General features: G+C 37.1%; 5 protein-coding genes and 1 pseudogene across 5 annotated transcripts in view; 3 read left to right on the top strand and 3 right to left on the bottom strand.

Annotated features, from left to right (window-relative positions):
• LOC124452276 lies at positions 1–3,002 on the top strand (annotated as a pseudogene).
• A 536-nt stretch (positions 3,003–3,538) lies between these two features.
• Positions 3,539–8,909, bottom strand: LOC124450659 (lipopolysaccharide-induced tumor necrosis factor-alpha factor homolog). Its single transcript, XM_047001300.1, has 3 exons — positions 8,604–8,909; positions 4,718–5,096; positions 3,539–4,308 (listed from the first exon to the last, which is right to left on the bottom strand). Exons 1-3 carry the CDS (start codon positions 8,659–8,661, stop codon positions 4,203–4,205), a joined length of 543 nt encoding a protein of 180 aa, XP_046857256.1. The 5' UTR covers positions 8,662–8,909; the 3' UTR covers positions 3,539–4,202.
• Positions 8,250–10,658, top strand: LOC124450656 (lipopolysaccharide-induced tumor necrosis factor-alpha factor homolog). The gene is made up of 4 exons (XM_047001298.1): positions 8,250–8,272; positions 9,462–9,554; positions 9,884–10,292; positions 10,415–10,658. Exons 2-4 carry the CDS (start codon positions 9,476–9,478, stop codon positions 10,521–10,523), a joined length of 597 nt encoding a protein of 198 aa, XP_046857254.1. The 5' UTR covers positions 8,250–8,272; positions 9,462–9,475; the 3' UTR covers positions 10,524–10,658.
• LOC124450647 overlaps positions 8,706–15,578 on the top strand; it is a 25,952-nt gene continuing 19,079 nt past the window's right edge. Inside the window, exons 1-2 of the mRNA XM_047001290.1 lie at positions 8,706–8,711; positions 12,889–12,894. Coding sequence (XP_046857246.1) covers positions 12,891–12,894 — 4 coding nt within the window. The 5' untranslated portion in view covers positions 8,706–8,711; positions 12,889–12,890. The remainder of the gene's footprint in view (positions 8,712–12,888; positions 12,895–15,578) is intronic.
• On the bottom strand, positions 10,753–13,069 carry LOC124450660 (40S ribosomal protein S12-like). Its single transcript, XM_047001301.1, has 5 exons — positions 13,031–13,069; positions 12,876–12,914; positions 12,023–12,145; positions 10,978–11,182; positions 10,753–10,879 (listed from the first exon to the last, which is right to left on the bottom strand). The coding sequence occupies exons 2-5, from the start codon at positions 12,890–12,892 to the stop codon at positions 10,811–10,813; spliced, it is 414 nt and encodes a 137-aa protein (XP_046857257.1). The 5' UTR covers positions 12,893–12,914; positions 13,031–13,069; the 3' UTR covers positions 10,753–10,810.
• On the bottom strand, positions 13,231–14,774 carry LOC124450654 (zinc finger protein 708-like). Its single transcript, XM_047001296.1, has 2 exons — positions 14,637–14,774; positions 13,231–14,043 (listed from the first exon to the last, which is right to left on the bottom strand). The coding sequence occupies exons 1-2, from the start codon at positions 14,697–14,699 to the stop codon at positions 13,450–13,452; spliced, it is 657 nt and encodes a 218-aa protein (XP_046857252.1). The 5' UTR covers positions 14,700–14,774; the 3' UTR covers positions 13,231–13,449.

Here is a 15,578-nt window from a genome sequence, read left to right as displayed (position 1 = left end):
AAAAGTCATTCTTTATTGATCACCGAAGCCCAGAAAAGCAGTGCCATACAAGATTGAAAGAAGATAGTTCAAGAAGACAGAAGAAATTCAAGTATGTTCATCGATATCTGTGAAATCTGTAACACCTATAGACCGTTGTAATTTTTCATTTATTAATAGATTGTGCGGAGCCATCTTTGACCAAAAATGAACTTTCTCTATGTTTTGATGATTACCCTGTCAGCATCTTTGGCAAGAGCTGAGAAAATTGTTAGAGTGTGTTACTACACAAACTGGGCACAGTATCGAACAAGTCCAATGGAATACTTTCCAGAAAATATCGATGTTTCATTATGTACCCATATTATTTATGCTTTTGCAAAGATTGAAAACCATGAATTGAAAAGTATTGAATGGAACGACGATAAAATGTTTAAGAAATTCAGAGAAATTCAACAGGTGAGTTACAGTACACTAAAGGATGGCATGTGGGTAATGAACGAGGTTAGAGAGAACAATGTCTTCCCTAAATCTAATTGCTAGAATTCAAGGATAAACCAGAGACTGTCACTGAAGCCATATTCACTTAAATATTTAACCTTCCTTTTAAACGAAACAGGCTTCAATATATAGTTTGGCCATGAAATCTAGTCTTGTGAACTAAACCCAAAATCAGAACGAGTTTCAAGAAGAAAGATTGGTCACTTGTGGACTAAAAGTCCCGCAAAATATCTAGAACTATTTGCAACGATCCACCTGACAACTGTGACAAACAGTGTTAACTACCAGTTTTCAATTGTGTTCTTTGCTTTAGAGCAGACGGGGCACGAAAATCAAAAGCCGCAGATATGATTTGCCCTTCGCAAATTTTCGCATCAACACTAAATCATGCTAGTTGTTTTATATTTGTAGGCGTATCCATCACTTAAGTTATTGTTGGCAGTTGGAGGCTGGAACCACGAGGCAGGTGCCATAAGCAAATTTTCCAACATGGTAAGTACACCAGAAACAAGACTGATATTTATCGAGTCTGCAATTAAATTCCTTCGACGAATTGGCTTCGATGGTCTTGACTTGGATTGGGAATACCCAGCGCATAGAGGTAATTCTCCGCCTGAAGATAGGAGAGGTTCAGCTTACTTGTCGAAGAGCTCGTGGAAGCGTTCGCACAGGAATCGGAACTCTCCGGAAACGACCGACTATACCTTACAGCTGCAGTGGCAGCCGCCCTACTGAAAAAGTTACCAAGGCATACGAAGTGGCACGAATCAGCAAGAGCTTGGATTGGATCAATCTGATGACGTATGATTTGCATGGTAGTTGGGAGAAAATTACTGGACACCACACAGCAATGACAGGTATTGGAACATAATTCTAAGTTCTCATCATATTTTTAAAATGAATTACCATTGGCTTGAGGCAAATAAATACCCACTCTTTGATGACCTACGTATTTTCAAATGAGTGCTATAATTCCATTCACCAGATTTCCTACTATTCCCATTTCGGAAACCAGTTTATGTCGAAATATTATTCATGTTCATCTTTCAGGCGATGATAAACTGACCGTAACAGATTCAGTTCAAATATTATTCATGTTCATCTTTCAGGCGATGATAAACTGACCGTAACAGATTCAGTTCAAATATTATTCATGTTCATCTTTCAGGCGATGATAAACTGACCGTAACAGATTCAGTTTAAATATTATTCATGTTCATCTTTCAGGTGATGATAAACTGACCGTACCAGATTCAGTTAAAACTGGATAGAGAATGGAATGCCAGCCAACAAGATTGCGTTGGGAATGGGCCTCTATGGACGGGCGTTCAAACTAGTCTCAGCATCTAATCACGACATTGGTTCCGAAGCAGATGGAGTTCCCGTGAAAGGTCCGTATACAAAGAAGCAGGCTTTTGGCCTACTACGAGATTTGCTCTGACAAATCTTTGACGACCGTCGAAGAAAGCTCGGCTGGTGCATCGTACGCATACGCTGATGATGTATGGATTGGTTACGACACACCGAATAGTCTGCAAAGTAAAGTCGACTTAATCAAACAAGAAGGTAAGCATTTTACATAAACGAAAATCATTAAACCCAAAACCACACATCAGATGATTTCTACACAAGACAGTACCTGAAGATAATCTCGTAAGTTTGTCGTAAGGCTATAAGTAAGGTCAACACCATATGCACAATTATTTTGAACATTCGACTCCAACATGAACAGTAGAGAGACTTAATTAGAGATTTTAATGAGATGTAAATTATGGCAAAATAAATCGGCGATTTCGTTAGGTCTTCGAGGCGCGATGTTCTGGTCCCTCGATTTGGATGATTTCACAGGAAAATGTGGCGAGAAGAACCCATTGCTCACAAAGGTGACAAAGGAATTAGAAGGAGGGGTGTTTGTAGATTCTGAAGAGAAACCTACAGAGATCACTACAGACACGCCACCAAATGAAACATCAACTCCGAGTGAGGCAGTTGATACGACGCCTGTTGCCATATCACCCGAGGGGTCAAAAATAAAACCCGGATCGTGTAAAGCGGTGGGGAGGGCAGGTGATGACGCAATGGATGAATGGTGCAACAATAACTGCATCAGAGGATATTGTCCTAAAACTCGTTGTGTTTGTGAGCATGTCGATGGATTAAACACCATAAACAACTTTCATCGTAAAGTTATCAATGCCGGATCAATTCAGAGTGAAGATGGACACAATGAAATCGCTCAAAATGACGTGTCCAATGACCAGTTGCACAACCTACTAAAGGAGAGTCTACGAGTGAAATTCAGAGAGCACGAAGGTCTTAGATTGAATAATGAAGAACAAGATACACACGAGGCTGAACACGTTGTTTTAAACAAAGGACAGCCAAAGAACGGAAGTAATACATACAACGATGGTGAGGCAAAGAACGGAAGTAATACATTCAATCAAAAGATGAAGGGGAAATGTCGAGAGAGTAAGTCCTGGGTCTTGCGAAGCAGCCCAACCCTGGAGCAAATATGCTGAATTCATCAAAAAATGGTGTAACGATAATTGTATTCATGGTCTCTGTCCACCATCTCGTTGCATATGTCAAAAAATCAACGAAAGCGATGATTACAGGCCTGTGAAGAAGAATGTTCTGAATTTATGAGTTTAACATCGAAATCACCCTTATGGACGCAAGCCACGTAGTCTGTGGATGTTTGAACAATATACTGAACATTTTACCATTTATCGTCACAGTAATTGTTTGCTTCATATACTTCATGTTTAAGAAATTAAATATGTGTATTGTGTTTGCACAATTACTTCATGTTTTAGAAATAAAAGATGTTTACTGTGTTTGTACTAATACTTCATGTTTTAGAAATAAAAGATGTGTATTGTGTTTGGACCAAAATTGATTTCGTTGATTGAGCTCATATCGATTTGCTAGTAATGACAGGCTGATATGCAAACTCAGGTGTAGACCAATCTAGTGAAATAAAATGACTTTATAAAAATACCTGTTGTCCCCAAGAATTCCATGATAAAATTCATCAGAAAATAGACACCTCAAGTTTAATTGACACATCTTTATTTCTGATCTCAGAAAATTATTATTAATGCAAATTTTACCATAGATACACAATTCAATCATAAAATGCACAATTTGTTATAACTCGTGTGTATGCTAGTGCGAAATTGATGCTGACTTTCATGAAATACTATATATGATGATAAAAGAAGGTTATGGTAAATACAATGTTTTAAAATTAGAGAGTTTATAAGTATGACTTCCTATAACAATACCAATACAAATTCCAAAATATGTGATGCGTTTTGCTTACAAAAAACGAGTATTGGATGTTGCCACTACCGAGAGCAGGTAGTCTTTAGAGGTCGCTATGCATAAGTTTTCAATGTGAATAAAGTCTTGGGAAAAAGTCCCATTTGACTAGTTTTAGCGTTATTGATAACTGGCAATTTCTTCTTCGCAACAACTATCACTATCAAATACTAGTCATACTAAAGATTCTTCAGTCTTCGTCTCTATAATTGAACACTATAAAAGTTCCCGCAACGAAAATATTAACGAACGTGCGACAGAGGTATTGGTATTGTTATCCAAAGTCCAACTATATCATCATAGTCATAGACGTTACACTAGTGCTACATGTCTATTGAAACTAAACAAAAATGAAATTTGAATTATTGCCAGAACTTCGAAACAAATTCTTTTGATTACATTCGGCGGTAAGAACCAAGATGGCTTCTGCAGTTTGGACAATGATGTGTCACGTCCTTACAGCCGTCAACACAGAACGGAATAAGACAACACGGCCAGCAACTACAGCAGGATTAGAAAAAGATAAGCATCGTTCCCCAAAAAACAATTCTTAATACTTAATAAATAGAAATCATTTCGTGCCATATTCCTCCAATTTTACAAAACGTAATGTTGCTAACTTTCTTGGGAAAGTCATATTTTTTCAATTAGGGGATTTTTACCTACAACTATTATTTTGCAACTGTATTTATAGCCCAAATGAATTGACCAATCAAAACGACTCAATAAGTGTTCTAAGTATGACGTTCAATAAAAAGCTTGAATGTTTTTAAATTTATCTTTCAAAATTCTTTTCTCTTTTTATTACTTACAACCATGAAAGTTAGTGACGCGACGACAATACAAGTTGAAAGTATTTAATGTTTCATATAATGGAACAAAATACAAAGAATATTACTGAACAGCTTACCCAATGAAACACAGAATGGCAGCCATTAGCCACACAAATGAGCCATCTTGATACACAGTTGATGTAACTATTTGGGCCTGGCAACGAGGGCACACCATGCTAACTGGTGCCTCACCAAACATCATTCCAGTTACGACTACAGGCCCTGGTTGTGTTGCCACAATTGTGGTTGTGTTTATATTGGACATTTGCTGCTGCAGAGGTACAGCTTGGTAGCCTGGTTGAGTATGATAGCCTGGTTGAGCAGGATAGCCTGGTTGAGCAGGATAGCCTGATTGAGCAGGATGGCCTGGTTGAGCATGGTAGCCTGGTTGTTGGGAGTAACCTTGTGGAGGAGGATATTGACCGCTTTGGGGTGGAAAAGCCTGTTTTGCATCTCCTATGTACGATATGCAATATATTTTTGTACAGCTTTACAACAAGCATCCATTAACACAATATAAAATTAATCATAGGCATACGGGGCAAGGCTCGGTTGAGGTTGGGTGAGGCTGTTTGCCTGAAAAAAATTCAACCCGCATTTTCTCAAGTGAAGCAGTCATCAAGTTCTTTCAATGAAAATCTCATTGTCAGATTATTTGTCAGAGATATTATTGCCAAAAATGAACAGTTCAACTAATTTGATTAATTTGCCACGGAAAACGAAGCTCGTCAGTTTACACTTCTCATGAGTTTTTGAGTTGAGAGCAGAATAGAGGTCTTGCAAGTAATTTCGACAAGCGCAAGGAATTTCGCAAAAAATAGGTACGTAACGCCTACACGTGGGTAGCCTAGCCAATACATGGCCACAAAATGAAGTAATGCCTACACGTGGGTAGCCTAGCCAATACATGGCCACAAAATGAAGTAACGCCTACATGTGGGTAGCCTAGCCAATACATGGCCACAAAATGAAGTAACGCCTACGTGGGTAGCCTAGCCAATACATGGCCACAAAATGAAGTAACGCCTACACGTGGGTAGCCTAGCCAATACATGGCCACAAAATGAAGTAACGCCTACATGTGGGTAGCCTAGCCAATACATGGCCACAAAATGAAGTAATGCCTACACGTGGGTAGCCTAGCCAATACATGGCCACAAAATGAAGCTACACGTGGGTAGCCTAGCCAATACATGGCCACAAAATGAAGTAATGCCTACACGTGGGTAGCCTGGCCAATACATGGCCACAAAATGAAGCAATGCCTACACGTGGGTAGCCTAGCCAATACATGGCCACAAAATGAAGTAACGCCTACATGTGGGTAGCCTGGCCAATACATGGCCACAAAATGAAGTAATGCCTACATGGGTAGCCTAGCCAATACATGGCCACAAAATGAAGTAATGCCTACATGTGGGTAGCCTAGCCAATACATGGCCACAAAATGAAGTAACGCCTACATGGCCAACAAAATGAAGTAGACGGTTGAACGTTGATCAATATCATATAAATATATTTGTACATTATTTATACAAATTTCTACGGATTGCGAATAAAATTTTATCAAGATTTGATTTTTCCTATATATGAAAGAAGGCTTGAAGCACCAAGTCAAATGCAGCAATGACCAGTGCAGTCCGAAAAAAATTTGTTCTAAAAATTCTGTGCCGACTTTCAACTGCTTGATCTTTGAAAACGTGAAGGCTTTGCTAGTAACAATTTGAACGTGCCACATTGCAAATATTTCATTGCATTTCCTGCTTGTGGTTGAAAATATCAGCAAATTCACACGAAGAATATTTGTAATTCATACATGAATTGTTGAAAAAAGCAATTCCTTCGATTTTTGTCTTCCATTCAACTCAACAACAAAGTATTGTGACTATAGTGAGCTGAACAGATAAACATCGCAAATAAATACTTAAGTAGACTAAATCATCATCATCATCATCACATATCTTGTTGTCGCGCCAGGGCGATCCAAACTCGGGCTGGAAGTTCGGAAGTGTGGCGCGTGTTGTAGCAATCAGTCGAAATCAGGGACGGCACGTGAAGCCTTGCTACTTGTCCCCCGCCAAATTTCCCTCACATGGCTTTGGTCAACCCGAACTAGGTTTACTGACACATTGCCAAATGTACTAAATCAGGGTCATCTATTGTTTTCTACAGATTATAACATGCATATATGAATTTGAGCCAACCAAATAATCAATTGTCCTTCGGCTATGGACTAAATATAAGTACATTACATGAAGTTTCTTGCTTCCTTCGCATAAATGACATATTATTGATGATTGTGATTGCCTACTGAGTGTGAATTTTATAGCTAAGACTACACATATATCTTATTTGTGTGAAAGTTTTGTAAAGAGTACGATAATTAGTTCATTCAACTAATACAAATCATGTTTACTTTAGTGTGGATAAATGACAACAGATAATGTCATTTAAGTCAGCATTTGGGCTCTGTTATTTTGTTGTTACGTCTATGATGTATGGTAATGCTTTGAGACTTGTAAAAAATACATTAATTTGCTTATTCCTTTATATTCTACTCACAAAAGCACTGTGATTATAGGGCACATAAATTGAACATAAATGCAAGTACATCCAGGCCACAAGTGTTTTGCTGTTTGAGATGATATGCAAAACTACAATTTGCACAAGTCGAGCTGTTAAGTTTACACAGGCACTCAAGCGAAACAATTTTCGTTTTTCGAAAATACATAGTTTACGTTACATCCAGTTCAGACATCAAGATCAATGATATGAAAGTTGGTAGTTCTTTCCTACCTAGTTATATTGCCATATAATAATTAACAAATAGATAACATTTAACTGTTGTCTATACAGTTATAGATACACGGGTAAGACGTCATTTGTGATAAAAACTAAAAAAGTGACCACGAGCCACCGGGGCGAGTTATACAATAAAATCAAAAAAATTCTCAAATTAAATGGTCAAACAGTTTGTTTCCCTTGCACCCAACACTTGGAACATTAAAAAGTCTAGATTTCGCAAATATCAGGCTTACGTGATCTATAGAATTGAAGAGATGCTATTGGCTAGCTTAAATCACGTGATAAAATGTGATTGGCTAACAAAATAAACAAGCAATGGCTGATCAATTTTGTTGAAATTTTGTTATCAAAGACGAAGTACAAATTAATGTTTGAAAACCGGGGTTTTTTCTTTTCTTTTTGCTCAAATACGTTGCCTCAACTAGGTCTTTGTGAATATCTTTATTTTCCCATTCAGGGAGGCATTGCGATAAATTTTCAAACATATCCGCCATTTGTTTGTTTTTATAAACAAGAAATTTTCTGTGACCTCATTCCCTGCATATGTCCGCCAATGAAATTGCTCAAATTCTTCTGGTTGTTATATAATACGCAATAGTGGTTAGCCAGTAGCTACAGTTAACTATATGTGTGGATGAGCTACCTTCAATAAGTATTTCCAAATTCACAAAGTGAAATAATAATCCCGACCTTCCCAAAGCCTTCCAACAATAATCAGGCTAGGTTGTGATTAGAAATAAGATTTGGGTCAGCGTCAAGCATACAGGAAAATAAGTATTTGGTGGCGTAATCTCAAACTATTCCCCCAACCCAAGACTAACATTTAGGTAACTAAATACATAAGTGTTTCGCCGAAGTCAAAATTATCATCGCTCGTTTGTTGCTAAGCCGACAAAAATTAAAGCGAAACAAAAAAGTTTCTTCGGACATCACGCGGACGGCAACTTGAATATGCTTGGCATCCTAGAGTTTTTTTGTCACGATTATTCATTAAGTCAATGAAAACGTGCCGAAAGAATTCAAAGGACAACACAAAATTGTTAAAGACATAATGTCAAGCGAAGGAAACATATGCTAATGCCAGAAATGACACTTCAACGAAAGCATTTATTTCTTATGTTCACAAATACAAACGCAAGATGGATAATACTACAGTACCTGGATACGCTGGAGGATTTTCAGGCGGTTGTTGACTGTATGGCGGAGGTTGAGCCATGACTTTCCAATAAATTCAACGTAACAAACAAGAAATATTCAACGCAGATTGTATTTCCTTGTCGTGTTGCCGTAAAATAAATTTCGTAGCTATCCCAAGTTCCTTGCGAGTCGTACATAATAATTTATTGATTAATTGTAAGAATATCCCATTCCCATCGTCACTCCATTTTCAAGGTAGTGTGTACTAAGTAGAGTAAACTTGGAACAGAGCAGCTGTTATAGTAAAATTCAATATTTTATACTAGCGATCCATCCGCGACATCAACCTCTGGTTACGAATTACAATGTCATTCAGAGAATGACGGCATTCGGAAATTGTTTGCGAAAAAATGGAAGAAAGATGCTTGTTTTGTTCACATACTTTTACGCATGCGTGGTTTGGGGCAAGAACAATTATTCACGAATCATATGAATGCGCCGGAACTCTCTCTTATGTTGTTGAATAAAATGAAAAGAATAATACGTACTCTTTCAATTGGCAATTGCATTCCCTTTTGCTCTATGGAGTCTTTATTCCAACGCGAATATGTTTTCTCCGTGAAAACTGAAAGGCATCCATACTAATTTGGCTGTGTGAGCATCAACGTCATTCATAAAACAATTTAAGAGCTGAAGCTCTTTTACGACGAATTCCCAAACTCCATAACAATAAAATCTTTCTCTTTCACCGTTAACAACTTCCGATTGTCACCCTACGTGATATCAGTATTGCGCACATAGATTTTACTACCTGTTAGGCCTCTAGAAAGAGACAGTGAACATCATTTCACTCAAAGAAGGGAATTTTTACTCTCTCAGGATCTTTTTTCATCATGGATACTGCTAAGGATGGTAACTTAGGTGCTCCACCGGCGTACGACGCAAATGGCCAATCTTCCAACCAAACTGGAGGTTTGTGTAAAAATGTTTTTATCTCTAGTTAATGTCATGATTGTCTTCAGGATAAACTTCACGACGACACGAAAGAAAATAATTCCGATTTAACCGTTGATGATATTATAATCAATATATTGTAGTGTTGTTTTGTAAAAATTACAGTAAAAAGAACCACATAATATTTTTGTATGTATGCATTCTATTGCGTCATGTGTTGGAGTCAGTTGATCATTTATCAGTTAGATTTGTAAGTACAGCTTATAAGAATGTACTACTGTACTATACGATCACAATTACTTCTTTATCAATTTTTTATATATTCATTATATCTGCACATTCATCAGAAACACAGGCACCACATGTATCACAGCCTCAGGCAGCCTATCCAGCACAACCTCAGGCAGCCTATCCTGCGCAACCGCAGGCAGCCTATCCAGCACAACCTCAGGCTGCCTATCCAGCACAACCTCAGGCAGCCTATCCTAAACAACCCGAAGGAGCCTATCCTACACAACCTGAAGGAGCTTATCCTGTACAACCTAACCACCCTCCTCCATACACACTCAATGAAACACAGAATATGACCACCACCACAATTGTTGGTCAACCTACAACAATTTTGGCACCATTAACATTTGGTCCAGTACCATTGGCTATGGTCTGTCCACATTGCAATGCACAGATCGTGACAACTGTAAGTCGTGATACAGGATTACTTCCTTGGTTGGTCTGTTGTGGACTTTGTGTAGCTGGGTAAGTCAACTAAGGTTCACTCATGAATTGACTTTAGTTTTAAACTTGAAATTGATTCAGGTTTTGCCTATTATCAAGACAAAAATAATAGAATTGTCTATCATATTTTTTCCCTTCATTAGCTGTTGGTATGGTTGCTGTTTGATACCATTTTGCATAGAGGACTTGCAAGATTGCAAACACACATGTCCAAACTGTCAGAAATGCCTTGGAGTATATAAACGTTTATAGGAATCAATTTCTTACTTAAATATTAGTCAAAACACTTGGTAGTAAGCACGTCAATTGTATTAAATGTAAAGTTTGTAATATCACATAATTCAACTCAAAGCCATTATTAATAATGAAAATTGTTGTAAAAGGGTACTTGGCACAATAACTTTATAAAAACATAAATGTGATTTCTCATACAAAGCATATCAAACAAAATTGTTAAAATCGGCAAAAAATAACATTGTTGTAGATTGTGATTTCTCTTTATTGCTTTGTAAACATAATACGCTCATAGAAGTTAAGCATTAGGTTGAACGTTTAGACTTGAAATATTCCATCAATACATCATGAGCATGCGTTTCTTTACCATAATCCTACACAAAAATACACTGTTTCAGGAAATATGTTTTAAAATTTAGACATTAGGAAAGAGTGACGCAGTTATTAAAACACAAATATTGTATCAACCAACCTTGACTACAACACAACTGCAGCCAACAACCTTCCTGGCTTTTCCCTCTTTATCAATTTTACACAGGCCAGCCCATTCACCTAGTTTTTTCCCATCATCAACCTTAATCAAGTTGATTTGATGTTCGGCACAAAGTGCTTCAACCAACTTAACATAAGTTCCCTCGTCACAATTTTGAGCCAGTACGCACAAGTGAGCTTGTCGCCTGAAATTTGCAAAGTTTTTGCAAACAAACAATTTGATTATATAACTTATTTAAGTTGCCTAGCATATTCAATATACGATATGCTGGAACAATTGAACAAAATTTATGTAACTTATCCTAAATTTTAGGCATGCAATGTGATTTTTATGCACCAATTAGAAAATAAATAGAAAAGCCGGTTAATCAGGCATTTTAAGACAACTAGTCAAAAATAATTAAGCCATAAATGTTTTTACATCTGTCACTTTCTTCTACTCCTTGGTTGACAAAAAAACTGCGCATTAAAACCATTAATGCTGAACAGAACATAATACAAAGAATGAAAATAGCCTGAATTCCTTAGTTATAAGGCATGAAGCAAATAGTATTGTCTTTATTGCTACTTTCTGCTGGCAAAGTGTCCCAAACAAGGTGTTCAGTTCTTTGGCAAAAAAACAAAACTGTTGAAACATGAAGATTAGCACAACATAAACAAGCTAACATTATTAACACAGCACAACTCAAATTTTATCAGTAATTTGTCAAATGCTCATATATTTGTAACCTAACACTTGAAGATGCTACAACAGATACAATTCAAGTTATTCAAACTGGACGCTGAATAAGAACAATGTCAATCGAAATGAACAAGAACCTCAAAAAGGAGGAAGAAACAAAACAAACAAAGTAGTCAATACATTGTTCCAAACTGTTAAAAAGCAAGAACATGGTAAAAATCGACTTATGCCAGTTAATTGACCAAATAAATAAATTAATCGGCTATTTCAATAATCTGCACATATCTAATTTAGTATCACCAAATAAAAAGCCAAAACTAAAAAAGCTGTAAATAAAACTAACTTATCTAAAGCTTTGCAAGCTTCATGTAATCCTCTGGCCAAACCATCGTGACACAAAGCCGTTTTCAATACTTCTTTTAAGGCATCATTTACTGGCATTAAACCACTGGCTGGTATATCATCTCTGCCATAATAAAATAAAATTCACAAAAACCACATTAATACAAAGTGCTATATCTTGAAAATAATGTATCTTCTTTAATAATTATCCACTGGTTTAAGGCATTTTAGCATACACTTTATGTTGCAAACCTGCAGAAACAAGCCATAGGCACAGGACAGAAAGTCAAGCAAGTTAAACTTTGAATAAGTTATTAGCTTAGATTCTATTTCAAGTTTTCGAAAGCCTGACCTGACCATAAACGTAACACTAACCGTAAAGGTAACTTTTATAACATTGCTTTTTCACTCATTTAAGAAAAACACTGCAAGAACAGAGAGTGTTCTTGTTGTTTGTAATTTTCCCCCCTATGTACTGCTATGTGATTCACAGTCTTCATGGTCACAGCTAAATGGGTACTGCCTTGTGTCTAGTAAACTGAATTCTAGACTTATCTTCCTCAGAATAATAATCGATTCCGGTTACGCTTTTTTCATCAATCAAACTCAGCAGAGGGAGCGGATTTATCATCATTGGAAGATAAAATAAAACTCGGGGGGAGGGGCACCAAGTGACATGAATTATATTAATGAAGTTTTGTTCGCATACTTGATGCTGTGTTATAACAAAACAAAGTATCATGGTAAATTCCTTATTTCATAAATGTTTATCATAGTATCTAAAGTGGGCACAAGGTTTTTTCGTTCTTACATCTTAATACTTGAATATCAGAAGATAGAAACTCAGTACATACCCTTCCGCGTCAGACATGGTTTTCTTGCGGAACTCCTTACTATTTTAATAAATAAAGGATAAAAGGAATGTAATGAGACATTACTCGATAATTGAAAGGCACAAACATTATCGATGCATAAAATGAAACGTTGTATTTCGATGGATTCTACTAACATGATACACGTTTGTTGAAGTTCGTACGAAAAAAGAACGGAGGAGGAGAAGCATGGAAACTAGAATACAAAATGAGTCATCAGTCAAACTGTCCAGCTGACATTTGAAAACAGATGAATACGTCATGTACAGATTAAGGTTGAACTTCTGAAGATCTGAACTACCCGAACATCAAGCAAAGTACAGATGAACACAAAATGTGAAAAAAAGTATAAAATGAATTCTATTTATGCAAAAATAAATTTAAAACGCATTTCTAGATATGTCAATTAATGTTCAACACACATTTATGACCAAATGTAAACCTATGCAGGTTTCACCTTGATATTTTCGTCCACAATTTACTAATAAAATACAAAGCAGCCTGATTCTGAGTTAGAACTTGGATTTGGATGGCCAAAAATGAAATACTGGGCAGATCAAGAGTGCCCGCATTGTGATTGATTGAAAAGAGTTTCGGTATCGCAACAACACGAGATACAAGATAGTTCCTTCGAGGACCTGAATAAAGATCCAATTGTTTCATTGGTTTGTACTTCCAGCGACAAAGAAAACCTCTTACATTTGCACGTTGGTGGACAGCGACAACTGACGTCTTCAACTTCAACTGCCTTGTCATAAGATTCATCAATGCTACTTTTAAGAAGTGCAGCACTCGTTAATGCATCGTGTTGTTTTTCTTTTTCGTTTCCATCAGCTCCGACTAAACTGTCATCGAAAATCTTACGCCGACTTTCACCAAAAACATTATCACCTTTGCACGATATTCTTCCACACTTGGCCTCTTTTTCTTGAACTTTTTTAGCTTCAGCACTCTCCTTGCCGCTTTTATCGCATTTACTTTCAGAAGCCACTTTTTTCACCTTACCTTTTTTGCAAGGTAGATGTTTGGTATAACAAACCTTTTGGTTGAACTGTCTACCGCATTCGTCACAACGGAAGGGCTTAACGTCAGCGTGGGTTATCATGTGAATCTTCAGAGCGTCGGGTCTTTTAAAAGTCTTGCTGCAAATCTGTGAAAGAAAGAAAGCTTTTAAGATGTGATAACAAAGCGTGGTGAAACATACAATCATCAGTAGAGTAGCTGCACGTCCTAAAAGCTAGCTTAAAATAGTGATTTCACGAGATAGAAGTTGCCTGATGTTGCACTAGATCTTGCTTATAACAATTTATTGACGATCGCGGCATTTTAATAAAACAGAAAATATTATTTTAATTTCTTAAGAGGTCAGTTGATTGGGTGACAGTCAGTTTCGTGCTAGGCCCTCGACATAAATTGGAGAACTATGACAGTTCAAGTTCAACAGGGAAGCGAATTAAACTGTTGTATATTACAATAATGCATTCTCTCTAAATGGTGTAGCCAGTCTTCAAGTACTGTCGTACGATGTAATTTTCAGATCTTCAGCATTATTTGTTTCTTTCAAAATATGTTTTTACTGTCAGTGAGCATGGCGATTTCTACATAAAAATACGAAACTTACAGCCTGCTATGTTACTACTTAGTTCTACATGTATGTTGTGTCAGCAAGTCACATGTCTTCAGTTGTGTTCCCTTCCGCAATAATGATTGTAAATCCTTAAAGTAAAATTTTAAAAAACTAACCTCGCATTTAAAATTCCTTTGTTTAGTATGTGTGTACTGCGAGTGGCGTTTTAGAACGCTCATTCTCGTGAAACCAAGTCCGCAATCGGGACAGAAAAACTTTTTCTTGTGCGCTCGAGTTGCATGTTTCCTACACTGGGAAAAGTGGGAAATTCAACGCCACATTGAAGGCATGTATAAGGCGGACTGTGGTTCCTTTCGTTGTGAGCTGCCAATTTTTCTATAAACAAAACAACATAATTTAGAGAGAGTTATGGTAGAGGAGTGGGTCGCCTATTTCAGGAGAAATGTGATTACCACTAACCTATCTTTCTCGTGGGGTGGGAGGTGGGTGGTAGGGAAATCAAGGGGAGGGAGTGTACCATCTATGATGTTGCCGATGAACACGCGACCGTAGATTGTTGTTTTGATAAACATTTTTATTTCGTCTATAGGTCAGGTGATTCAGTTTAAACTTATCTAAGTTTACGTAATAATGAATCTTTAGGGCCTGATTATATGGAGACGAGCTGGCCCGAAAAGAAATTAGCCAGGAATAGCAGAATATATGAATATGGTCCCGTTCAATTAACGTACGATTGACGTCAGTATTTAACATTGAAAAAATTTTACAGTAGTTTAATATTTAATGACGACATAAGGTCTACCTACCCACATCTCACTATTTACAGACGGACACAAAAAGATGTGGGGTTACAAATTTTCTTCGTCAACATCTTCTCACCACAAACACTTTCTCTTCAACAACACCTTCTCTTCACCAACATTTTCTCTTTACCAACATCTTCTCTTCACCAACACCTTCTCTTCACCAACACCTTCTCTTCAACAACACCTTCTCTTCACCAACATTTTCTCTTTACCAACATCTTCTCTTCACCAACACCTTCTCTTCACCAACACCTTCTCTTCACCAACACCTTCTCTTCACCAACACCTTCT

Source organism: Xenia sp. Carnegie-2017, unplaced genomic scaffold (genome assembly GCF_021976095.1).
Source record: "Xenia sp. Carnegie-2017 unplaced genomic scaffold, XeniaSp_v1 HiC_scaffold_24, whole genome shotgun sequence".
NCBI lineage: Eukaryota > Metazoa > Cnidaria > Anthozoa > Malacalcyonacea > Xeniidae > Xenia > Xenia sp. Carnegie-2017.
Note: the sequence above shows the minus strand (reverse complement) of the source record. Positions and strands in the feature narration are given on the sequence as shown.